Source organism: Candida albicans, chromosome 4 (assembly GCF_000182965.3).
Source record: "Candida albicans SC5314 chromosome 4, complete sequence".
NCBI classification, from domain to species: domain Eukaryota; kingdom Fungi; phylum Ascomycota; class Pichiomycetes; order Serinales; family Debaryomycetaceae; genus Candida; species Candida albicans.
Window position 1 is genome coordinate 615,177 of NC_032092.1, and position 12,492 is coordinate 627,668.

At 34.8% G+C, this 12,492-nt stretch overlaps 4 protein-coding genes and 1 non-coding gene across 5 annotated transcripts; 2 read left to right on the forward strand and 3 right to left on the reverse strand. All coding sequences in view use genetic code 12, as the record gives it.

Annotated features, from left to right (window-relative positions):
• Positions 1 to 21: 21 nt before the first annotated feature.
• UBR1 (E3 ubiquitin-protein ligase) lies at positions 22 to 5,385 on the reverse strand (the record flags this gene model as incomplete). Its single annotated transcript, XM_715355.2, has 1 exon — positions 22 to 5,385. One exon carries the CDS (start codon positions 5,383 to 5,385, stop codon positions 22 to 24), a length of 5,364 nt encoding a protein of 1,787 aa, XP_720448.2.
• Positions 5,386 to 6,289: 904 nt separating this feature from the next.
• Positions 6,290 to 7,519, forward strand: TYS1 (tyrosine--tRNA ligase; the record flags this gene model as incomplete). The annotated part of the gene is made up of 1 exon (XM_715354.2): positions 6,290 to 7,519. One exon carries the CDS (start codon positions 6,290 to 6,292, stop codon positions 7,517 to 7,519), a length of 1,230 nt encoding a protein of 409 aa, XP_720447.1.
• Positions 7,520 to 7,674: 155 nt separating this feature from the next.
• On the reverse strand, positions 7,675 to 8,334 carry GST2 (glutathione S-transferase GST2; the record flags this gene model as incomplete). Its single annotated transcript, XM_715353.1, has 1 exon — positions 7,675 to 8,334. The coding sequence occupies one exon, from the start codon at positions 8,332 to 8,334 to the stop codon at positions 7,675 to 7,677; it is 660 nt and encodes a 219-aa protein (XP_720446.1).
• A 762-nt stretch (positions 8,335 to 9,096) lies between these two features.
• CAALFM_C403000CA (uncharacterized protein) lies at positions 9,097 to 9,819 on the reverse strand (the record flags this gene model as incomplete). Its single annotated transcript, XM_715351.1, has 1 exon — positions 9,097 to 9,819. The coding sequence occupies one exon, from the start codon at positions 9,817 to 9,819 to the stop codon at positions 9,097 to 9,099; it is 723 nt and encodes a 240-aa protein (XP_720444.1).
• Positions 9,820 to 12,220: 2,401 nt separating this feature from the next.
• Positions 12,221 to 12,292, forward strand: tT(UGU)1. The gene has a single exon. It is a non-coding gene; the product is annotated as a tRNA-Thr (tRNA).
• The last annotated feature ends 200 nt before the right edge of the window (positions 12,293 to 12,492 follow it).

Below are 12,492 nucleotides of genomic sequence, written 5' to 3' on the forward strand. Positions count from 1 at the left end.
GCTTTTCTACATAATTATTTGTTAATCGACCCACTCAAATAGTCCAATACCATCGTCGTCTTCACTTAGATCCGGTATATTTCTTTCAAAATTAAAAGTGACATCATCCTCAAGTGCAAACCCTGATCCAAATAAATTACGTGTAACAAACCCATATAAACCTTGAGTGACCCATAGCTTGTTTAAGTAGGCAAATCTTAACCCGCTCAATGTGGCTCTTCCCCTTTTATCTATCACCTTAATTTCTCCATGCTTTGTCAAATAAGGTGCAGGCAATTCAATAGTAATTGGGCTAGTCCCAATGTAAACGCAAATCCGCAACATATTAGATTTTGAGATGAATAAGATTCCTATTTGCGAACTGCAGTTAAGCATGTGAGCAACATTTCTGGATGCATTGGTCCATTGTCCGCAAATCAAACATTTGCTATTATCATGGGTAGCAATTTGTGATGCGTTCAAAACGCAAGAATTGTAATCAACCGGTAAATTGACCAAATGAACTATTCCCGGGTATTCTAAGGTTAAAATCCCTTTGTCGTGGTATTTGGGAATTTTGGCAAGCCATATGATATCAAAAACATTTCCCTCTAATGCATCACTTGATTCAAGTAACGTTTCAATGAGCTCATCAAATGAAGGCACACCAAGAGCATCGGTAAGGGGTTTTGTGTCAGTCAATCTATCCTGTAATTTGATTTTTTTCTGTAAGTCTAAAAGCTCTGGTATGCTTTCGTAATTGTTCTCTCCCGTTTGCTTGCATGTTAATATGTCTTTAAAAATGATAACCTGTCTCAAAAATATGCCTAAAATCCTCTCTATGGCACAATAAATTATTAAAGAAATGGATTTGTCAACCTCCGGAATTTCACAGTCATTTCCATGCATAACTCCAGTAAAAAGTCTATGGAACCTCTCGAGCGAGACGTCACTTACCTGATTCCCATTGTCAACGTCAATGCATTTGAGATACAGGTTGTCCTTTTCATGCCTTGCTGTTAATGATTTAATAACAATTGCAATGAGTTTTGACATACCCACTCTTGTTAATGTAGCCAAGGATTCGTCGGTTTGAAAAAACAAAACAAGAACTTCATTAAACACCCCATCTAATATCAAATCAGAGTTCCAAAACAGTTTGAATTCCGATTGAAATGTATTACTTTCATCGGCCAGTAATGGTAACAACGAGGATGCTGCGTTAAGTACTCTCATTTGAAACATACAAATTAAAAGTGTTTTTGCTGATCCTGGGATCTGCGACAAGAAATCACTGTATCCATCAACACCGTTCAACCTAGTGGAAATCTCATTCATTCTAATTGTATCCGCTAACACAACTGTCCAGTTCATAAGTCGATTAAATATTATGCCATACGAGCTATTAATTCCCGGTGGCAAGTACTTTTGATTTTTGAAATGGTTCAAAGGAGCTTCACCGAGTGATGCCATTGTCACAGTTTTAGAAGGAGCGTCAAAATATTCAGGTTTGAAAAACACATCTAATAAATAACCAAGTTTTCTGTTCGGATCGGCTGATTCTACAATTTGGTTATATTTCAAATGATTTGGAGATCCATTGAAAACTTCAGCGGGAATGTTACTGTCTCTGTTCCCCAAAAGGGTAAGAATAATCATGTCATGTAAATTATGGCATAATGGGCACGAGTATTGTGCAGATCCTATGATTCTTCTGTTCAAGCAACTATGATGGATGCTATGCCCACATGTAGAAAGCACATAAGATTCAAATCGATTACTATCTAGTGACAGCCTACTCACTGGGTCATAGCCAACACCATACTCAGTATCCTTGTAATCAAGTAATATATTCTTATCCCATGTTTTAAAGGCATTCGAAACGACTTCTCCTGTTTGTACTGGCACCTTCCAAAACACAGGTGCTTTAGTAGAAGCTGCCATAATTGCTAGTGGCTTTTCAAAGGACTCGAGTTCCCCACAGGCAACACAAGTACGCAATTTTCGCGAGTCCTCTCCTTCCATTGGTATATTACTATCTTGAGGTATATCCAGTTGGAACTCCTGGTTCTGGTTTAAAAACTTCTCCCGTTGTTTGGAAAACTTTTTGAATATATTATTTTTCCTCTTTTCGGCTTTTCTTTTCTTTCTTTCGGCGTCTGATTCAAATAAACTGTTTTTCCTCTTTTTATATCTTTGAATATAGTCTTCACCAAAGCAATCAACTAAACTGGCGATAATACGTTTATCCTTACCCACTAATTGTTCTACTAAATAATCAGCCTTTTGGCACACGTATTTGGACATTGTAGATTCCAGAATCGTAAGCAATAAATCTGTAATTGGAATATCAACAAAATGCTTATTTAAATACTCTTTTCCATGAATCATTTCGTCGTCTAACATAATTGCGTGTACTAAATGGAGCAAGTGTGGCAAATATGTTTCATCTGACGTATCAATTGAAACCTGCATAAGTTTATAAATCAATTTCACAAATGGTAATGATTTGGCAAAATTACCTATGTTTTCATCGACAAAATCATTCCCAGCTTTTTCTATCACTGGAGTTACAATCAAATTTTCTGACTTCCTTTTCTTCTGTTTCGAACTGTTTTTGATGACCATTTCCGAAATGATTTGAAATTTCCCGGGATCGACGAGGATATTCAATGGATCCAATTTTTCATACGTCGATTCCTTTAATCGATATAACCCTGAGTCAGTTAACGCAGATGGTGGCTGATAATCTGCTACTTCGTATAAAACATCTTCGAATTTACTCGAACTTGCGATATTTGTATCGATGTACTGATGTAGTTCGGAAAATGCCATTGCCTCTTCGCATAACGCATACCCTATTGCATGATTAAGTTTTCTTAACGTTGCATCCTCTGGAGTTTCATTTATGAACATACTTCTATCCACAAACAAATTGTAAGCAAAAGCAATAAATCTCTCCACAATAGAAAAGAATCTTTCCTCGTAAATCGTCTTATCGAAATCTACTTCATTTTTGAACCATGAGCGTAATTCCCATCGTTCTAAAAAGTTCATCAATACTTTTTCTTGGTCTTCAAATAAAATAGCAATTTGATTCAAATGGAAATCGCGCATAAAAGCGTATTCTGTCATAAGCGAATCAAAATATGCAGTAGCTTGACGTGAAACCGAGGACCCGTTTCTTATCCAAAATCCTGCCTTGACTTGAGATCCCAAAACAATGCTTCTGAGAGAAATATCGGTAAAATTGACTAATTCTGATTGATTCTGTTGTAATAAATGTTTGAAATTATCGATATTCTGAAATTGCAAAAAATACGATAACAATGAGTTCAAAGGATTAACTATTGCAACAGGTTCTTTACTCACTTGAAACTTGATTACTCCAGGTTCAATAAATTCATTTTTCTTCTTTGATAATAGTTCGATTAACTGAGCCACTACAGTGGGGATCTCTTTGTTTCTCGGCATATCAACTCCCAAATTCTTGACACACTTCAAAATAGGCAATGAAATTTCCACATGTACACTGAGGTCAAAATCATCTCTTTCAACGTGTTCACCATACTTTCTAGTAACGGGCCAATAACTTTGAAAATATCTCAACATTAAGACTAATAAACTGAAATGATCAGGTTGCAAAAACTTTGTTATACTATCTCCTGAAAGCCCGTGATTAGAAAAGTAGCTCAAGTTGTAAATACCGTGCACGATAGCCTTTTTTATAGCTCTCTTTTGCTGTGAGTCACTGCCAATCTCGCAATACAATCTATACCCAGTATTGGTATCACGAGTTGTGCTGTGCTCTTCAATTAACTTTGCCAAAGGACCCAACAAGTTTTTGACTCCACCTTTGTCTAGTATGGAACGTACAGTTTGAGGACAAGTAAATAATTGTGAAGTAATGTCGGACATCAAATTCAAATCCTCTTCCCTATCTGTCAAACCCATAATGGTTAAGAGGGCTGGGAATAATTCAACAAATTGATTCGCAAATTCTCGTTTTAAAGTCGATGTTGTAACCAAAGGAGGAACTAATAAGGTACCTAATTTTTGACGAGTTAACTTAGGAAATCTTATTTGGAATGCTAGCAAATATTGTAATCTCGAGCCTTTGAGTCTTTCAGTCGACCTTGTCAGGTCTAATAAAGAAGATATAGGCTCGTATAGACTGATTTGATTAGCTGTGGCTCTTAATTGATGATAATTAAAGCTAATCAATTCACCATTGTATGGAAGACCATTTTTAAAATAGGCAAGAAACTGATCTTGTGTGGATTTTGAGGCTAAAGTTTCTTGGAAAACAGATGACGGGATAACTTTTGAAAATCTAAAATGTGGCTCCAACAACAACTCGGCAAAATAAGACTGAGCAGCTTTTCGGACTTGAGAGTTTGAAGAATTTGATATAGCAATTATCCAATCTATAATAGAACTGGCGATCTTTTCTCTCAACAAATCACGAGCCGATACTATTGTTGCTACCAATCCATTGGATTCGACCAACCGTTTGGCTTGGATTAATTTCTGTGGATTGTCGTCTTCCTTTAAGACGCAAAACCCTTTAATATCTATTTTCTCTGCTATCTTGTAAGCATTTCTATCATCAACACCAGTACCAGCTTTTATAGCTGTTACTGCCTCTGTCAAATTGTGAAATTCATCGTTCCATAAAATCAAAGCCCATCTGTTTGTAGAGTTTACATCTGAAGCTCCGCTGTAAGACTCCTCGGGTAAAGATAAATAATCAGATAATTCTCTTATGTCCAATTTAGGGTATTGTTCATTAAGCTCGGTGTGAATAAGAGGCAATGTCATAATCGTGAAATTGGAAACATCTAAAACATAATCGATGGCAATTTGAATTGTCTTTTGCAATGCATCCATCATACCGCTCACATCTTCTTCCAATTCATCTCTGTTTGTTTGGCATTTACAGTTTAAAGGTCGAATGAAAGCTTCTGGGTCACCACAATCGCAAATACCCCCGGATGTCCCACTCGATGTGTAGACAGTGACGTTATGATTCAAATGGTCTTCCTTATTGAAACAAGAGGCACACAAAACACAAGTACTATCAAACCCACACTCGTCACATCTGTATACTGGGTCTCCTGGTTGGAATGGTTTGGCACATGCCTCATCTGGTGGATGACTATATTTGGAACCACTAACTTCATAAAATGGATTTAAAACTTCGGTTGAGCTTGGAATATTATAAACCGTTGATGGGTCGAAGTCTTCTGGAGATATCCTGGGGAATAGAGTTTTCAAATATTTCCCTTCATCAGTTGCAGAATAAAATAGAACTTTAGTTATGTAATGCTGGAGACCCTTGAAATCATCAAAACCCAAATTTTTGGGAACTTCAATCAAAAATACTTTAAGCAAATCTGGATTCATCGGTGAAATCAAATTGGAAACTGAAAATTCAAGTGTTTGAATAATTTATTCTATTAATATGACTGTTATTCTTTATTTCTCTTAAGTGAATTAATAGTTGAAAAATAAATGAAAAAAAAAAAAAGAAAATACTGTGAATTAATTTTTACTCAAAAACTGTTTTTTGTATTGGTTCTATTTATCCTGAGTTAACTTTTTTTATTTAGGGCGTATTATTAATTTCCCGTCTACAGTAGAACATAAAAAAAAAAGAAGAAAGAAAGCCCATTTTCATATGCAGTCTGATCAATCAGGAATTAGAAATCAGGTAATGGTAATGGATAAAAAGATTTTGTCAATATAATAGAAGCTCAATCTTCTTTCTTAGACTTAAGTTGGACAATATCAAATATGCTTGTATGTTCTTCTAAGTTTCAAGGTAAACTGGCAATATCAATATATTTGGTGTTAGCATTGAAGAGGGCAAAGGAGTTTGAAAAAGAAACTAATTCGTGTGTCCACCAAACGAAAGAACGGTTGACAATTGTTCTTACACGTAATTGTAACAACTGGAACACAGTATCAGCTTGTGCTAAATTCGGGAAAAGAAAGAGAGTTTATAAGTCATTCTAGAATTCCTTTAGTTGATCTTCTGTTGACTTGATATTCTTTGTAGATATAATTATCAATGTACTAGACAATATTAATATGCAGTCCCGTACTAGTAATGATGATGAAATGATGTTTTCCTTTATCACTTCAAATAATTATTTTTCTTCTTTTTTCCAAGTGAAATTTTTTTTTTTATTTTATCATTTCCGACTGTGAATCATCACAAACTATTCAACACACGATCAGAAAAGAATCTTGTTCTTTATTATTAATTCTTTTTTCAACTTGTTTTGTTTGAATATATCTCATCAGTATGACAGTCATAACGGATCCAGTTGAACAATATAATTTAATTACCAAGGGTTTACAAGAAACTCTCAATGGGCAAATCATTAAAGATGTTCTAGAAAAAGAAAATAGACCAGTTAAAATCTATTGGGGAACAGCACCAACTGGTAAACCACATTGTGGTTATTTCGTGCCAATGATCAAATTGGCCCATTTCTTAAAAGCTGGTTGTGAAGTCACAGTATTGTTGGCTGATTTGCATGCCTTTTTAGATAATATGAAGGCACCATTGGAAGTTGTCAAATATCGTGCCAAATACTATGAATTTGTTGTTAAAGCGATTTTGAAATCAATTAACGTCCCAATTGAAAGATTAAAGTTTGTTGTTGGTTCCTCATACCAAAAAGGTGGTGATTATGTGATGGATTTATTTAAATTGTCAAACATTGTATCCCAAAATGACGCCAAAAGAGCTGGTGCTGATGTTGTTAAACAAGTTGCCAATCCATTATTGTCGGGGTTGATTTATCCATTGATGCAAGCTATAGACGAAGAACATTTGGGTGTTGATGCTCAGTTTGGTGGTGTAGATCAAAGAAAGATTTTTGTTTTAGCCGAAGAAAATTTGCCAAGTATTGGTTATAAAAAGAGGGCTCATTTGATGAATCCTATGGTTCCTGGTTTGGGCCAAGGTGGTAAGATGAGTGCCTCTGATCCAAACTCCAAAATTGATATTATTGAAGAACCTAAAGTTGTTAAAAAGAAGGTCAATAGTGCCTACTGTGCCCCTGGTGAGTTGAAGGATAATGGGTTGATTGCATTTATTGAATACGTTATACAACCAATTGCTGAATTGAAGACTGGTGTTGAAGGAGCATTCAAATTGGATATAGACAGACCAGAAAAGTATGGTGGACCTTTGTCTTATGACTCCATCGAACAATTAAAGGCTGACTTTGTGGATGGAAAATTGGCTCCTCCGGATTTGAAACTGGGTGTTGCTGACAAGATTAATGAATTGTTGGCACCAATTAGGGCTGAATTCGAATCTAGTGAAGAGTTTCAAGTGGCACAAAAGAATGGTTACCCAGTCGAAAAACCAAAACAAGAAAAGAAAAAGAAAGTTAAGAAGATAGGTACTAGATATCCAGGTACTGTTTCTGGTGGTGATTCTGCTGACACTCCAGCAAACTCTAATGATGGTGAAAAAGCTGAAGAAAAGAAATCTGCAGAAGAAAAGCCAACTACTGAATAATTTGTATAATATTAGAGCTTCTATAAATATATATATCTGTGTGTATTTCAGAAATTAGTTTTTATCATTATATTCAATACTGTAATCGAAATGAAACATGAGTTACAGAAACTACTTGGTAACTATATCCCTACAAATCAGTAAAAGATCAACTTTTATTTTTTCTCTGGGACATTGACACCTTTGATAACAGCTGGGTCTTTATTAAGTGCATCGAACCACTTGCCTAACAATGGCCAATCATGAATATCAATACCAACTTTATGCAAACTGTAGGCCCATCCAAACAAAGCATAATCAGCAACGGTGTAACGATCACCCACTAAATATTTGCTATCATTTGCAGAGTTTCTCTTCAAAATATCTTCGTAGACCCCATAGATACGTTTAGTGTCGTTTTCGTAACGAGTAATACCATATTCGATCTTTTCCTTTGCAAAAAGCTTGAAATGGTTCAATTGACCTTGAATTGGACCGTTTTCTGAAACTTGGAAAATAAGATATTCTAAAGTCTTGTAATATTCTTCTGTTCCGAATGCATAAGAATATTTGTGTTCTTTATCGTAATTATCTGCCAAGTATTGTAAGATTGCACCGGTTTGACTAATGGTAATTTCACCATCCTTAAAGTTTGGGTCAACAATGGTTGGAATACGTCCATTAGGATTCAATTTAACAAACCAATCAGATTTCAGCTCGTTTTTAGTGATATCAACAGAAATGGTTTCGTAAGCCAATCCTAAAACTTCTAAGAAAATGCTTACTTTGAAACCGTTTGGAGTTCCGTATGTGTAGAATTGAATTGGTTTAGTCATTGTTGCTGCTAGTAGTATAAGTAGAAGAAAAGTGGTTTTCAAGGAGGAAAATGATTAGAAAGAAAAACTAATGATTGCTAGTCTCCCTTTTTTTGGACCGTATTTATACCCTTCTCACAAAATAAAGCGTGGTCGATAGTGAAGGGCATCACAATTACTAAGCTGCAGCTGCAACCACAGTTACTTCAAAAAAACTTCGGAGACAAAAAAAAGCACACATAATCAGCTGGAATTTCATTATTGATAACACAAACATAAAGAGGAGAAACTGTGAAATTTGGAAGTAGAACTAGAAGCCCTTTTCTTCTAGTTTTATGTTTACAATATACTCCAATGAGTTTTATTGAAGTTGGCCTTCATTATCTGTATTTTGAGAACATCGAGTAATCCCCACGCTTCTTCAAAAGTGCTAATTTTTTTGTGGTTATCTTTGGTAATGATAAGAGAAGAGGTAGCAAGAGATTTCTACCAATCCATTCAACAGCACCATTGTCGTACTTCTACTGCAACTGGTGACGATTGATGACTTGGAGCTCGAAACTATTTGTTATTGTTTTTTCCGTTTCTTTAGGAAAGCGTCCGGAAAATTAAATTCTACCAGATTTCTGCCGTAAATCCGCAAATCCGCAAATCACCCCCTTTTTGTGGTCGTACTCTTTCTACTACTACATCAGAATTGCAAAGTCATTCCGAGATCTTGAAAGTTATGAACACTGTTACAATTTATATTCAAAGAATTGAAAACATGTAGATATTAGGTACTTATAGAGCTTGTGTTGTGACGACATAAATGTAAATCACAAAAATGGATATATACAATACAAAAAAACCATAAAAGAACCGATAATGGGATTTAAGCAACCTGCTGCTATCCTCGATTTCTGGTTCCAACAGTTTATAATTGACACACTGATAAGATCCATCTTGAACAATCAAGTAATAATTAGCAAAACTGTTATGTAGGTTCATGTAATATGAGGATATGCTCGTGTAAGGTTTGGGATCACTAGCTTTGTCTAGCAAGTATTGGTTTAGTTGCGATTTGTACTTGATTGTTGGTGGGATCGATCGGGGTTGATACTTTGGAGGCGGATAAGAGGGTAATTGTTGGTGCTGGAGCTGGGGCTGGGGCTGAGGCTGCATTTGGTATTGGGGCTGGGGGTGCCTCGGGCTTGAAACTACCGAGCACAGTAGCTCTACTGCTTGGTCTAACTTTTCCTGTTTGTTTTCAATGTGTTTTGCGGTCTCTAAAATCATCTTCTCCTTAAAAGGTGATGTTTGTTGAGGGTGTATTTGAGTTGATATATCTGTCAACTCGTCTAAGGGTAATTTCTCTCCCATACATTTCACACAACTATCGTACGAGCTTCTGACAACAATAGTAACCTGGTCATCAACTTCATGAGTTTTGTTTTTTCTAAATCTCAACTTTATTTTCGTCCATTTTTGTTTGAATTTATTCTTGTTCGTAGTGGGAGGAATCATGATCTTGGGTTGATGTTGATTTGGGTGTCCAAAAAAAATAAAAAAATAAAAATAAAAATAAAAATAGCAAAAGATAAAAACAAGAATAACCTTTTAATCAATAGAGATAGAATATTGAGGATTGATGATAGTTTTTATATTCTCAAAACAACCTCAATACTCAAGGGTGAAAGTCGAAAGCAAGAAAAGAAAGATACCAAGAATCATAACATGATGAAATTATTGTGGTTTTATCGTATCGGAAACCTTGCTCATTATATAAAACATCCTTTTTGTTTCTTTTTCTTTTTTTTTTTCTTGCTTCTCTCTAAAGTATATTCTTGAAGCTAAAAAAGTGGAACAAAACACTATTTGTGTTATTTTCATTTTTTATCCATCTCCATGATTTCGCTACACTTAGTAAAACCCACATAGTATTCTTCTTCTAGGTACATAATGATGCGTTCGCTGTCGCATTTCTCATTTCAGGTCGGTAATCCGAGTGGTATGAGCGGAGCTTTGAGATGGCCAGACTGCGTACAAACTAAGAGGCGATTACAAAGCAAGTAGTATTATTATTTGCATCATTTTTCACTGTTTCTGAAAAATATGTTACCACAATATATATACACTATGTGCATGATTGTGCCGATTTCTCCTCAGCACCCCCCTCCCCCTTTTTTTGTTGTCGTCGTTTTTCCTCAACTTTAATGAGCATATTTCAGGTATTTATTCCTAGAAAATATTTTTAAATTTGCACAGGCTATTTGACATGTTGTCATCAATGAAACACGATTATAATAATGTCCAAAGTATGGGATCTTGAAGTTTGGCTCAATGAAAATATCAAATACTGAAATAATAATTATCGTCACACCACCCAGTGTGTGTGTGTGTTTAAATGCGTACATAATTCTACTCTCTGACTTCCGTGCTAGTTTGCAAAAGACTCCTTTAACACCCGATGTTGTCATAAATTAAGGGAGATTTTTAGTTCAAACGTTTAGCAATGTGAGGTGTTCCAATAATTGGGTAATTTTATTGCTCATTGCAAAATGAGGAAATAATGATACAAAGCTCAATGTGAAATCAGTATTAGAATGCTCCTAGATCACAAAAACAAATATTGGCTTGATACTCGAAAATCCCGAAGGCTCATCATCTGTTGTGAACATGCAATGTATTTTACATGATATTTTGTGAACAGAGTGTGGAGTCAAGTATTAGTTATTGACTTGGCCAAAACGTAGACAATTAATTTTGAAATTTTGCTCTTATTAAATTATTATAGTTGATGAATCTACTTGTTAAGGTACCACGTAATCACTCTTAATTATGGTTTTCGATTAGAAAAAAACCCAATGTTACACAAACCTGTCTAAATTTCATATTCTATTTCTAATTCTAATTTTCGCTTCTTTCCAGAGAAAAATTTCTTGGGTGCCTCGGCAAAAAGAATAATTCTTTTGTTGCTCTTATTCTTTTTCCTTATTTTGTTATTATTTCTTACTATAGTATAAGGCATGGCTGAATGTTCCTTGCATTGCCAATTCTAATAGAAATGTAAACCTTGTTTTGTGCACTAACTTATTAGTCTAGTAGAAAAACCCAAATTTTTCATATGGATTTTGTTACAATATGTTTAAGCAAGAATAGTTGAGAAAGAAGACGAGATTATAGAGAATTTTAAGTATATGGAATTAAAATCGCAGAATCGTCAATTTCTCACGAACTGTATGTTAAGGAGTCAATGCAGTTTTTTTCATTTTCTTTTTGTGTATATTTAATTACATTTCCATTTTTGGGTGACATATTGCACCATCTCAAGTACTCGGCTAACTGACATTTAAATTGAAAAAATCGCTGTATATTTTTATGTCTTACATGGTCTGAAACAAAGCTATGTTAGGTTTCAATTGCAAGTATGATTTTCAGTTTCAGAAAATTGCCCAGAATGCCTCAATTAAGGATTCTCAATCACCCCTAAGAATTGTAACATCTCATCGCCTATTGATGTTGTTTGCTGTACATTGAATCTTTCACTCTCACAGTATGCGGATCTTCAATCAAATTTCTTTGAAATTACAATAGTGTATGTAAGTGATGTAAGGAGCTCAGATGCTCTTTTGTATTTCGTAAAATGTTACGTGAAAAATATCAGCAAATCGACTTGTTTGTCATTATGGAGAATATTTTGCAAAATTTTTAGCCAAAAATTGATACCAAAAGTAATTTTAATTTATTATACAGTATCAATCACAAACCATTGTAGTGGCTTTGTATTATGTATCATAGTCAGACGAAAGACTAAGGAAGGCATTAATTAACGTGAACACATAATTATTCACATCTAAAGGATATAGATTGAAGATATTATACTATAATAACTTAGAGTCCACAAAACTTTAAAAGTTTGAAAATTGCCTTTTTAGCTTAGTGGTAGAGCGTTGCACTTGTAATGCAAAGGTCGCTAGTTCAATTCTGGCAAGAGGCATTTTTTTAACTCCTTATTTTTTTATCTAATGTAACACAATTTAATCAAGACCATACCTACATAGTGGGTGGTTTATAACTAAATATTAATATTGCTTATTTTTGCTAGTCGTTTGGGGGGATTGTAAATACAAAATTTTATTGTTGCCACTCAAACTAAACTATACAATACAAAAAAAAACAAAATAAAAACACTCACTC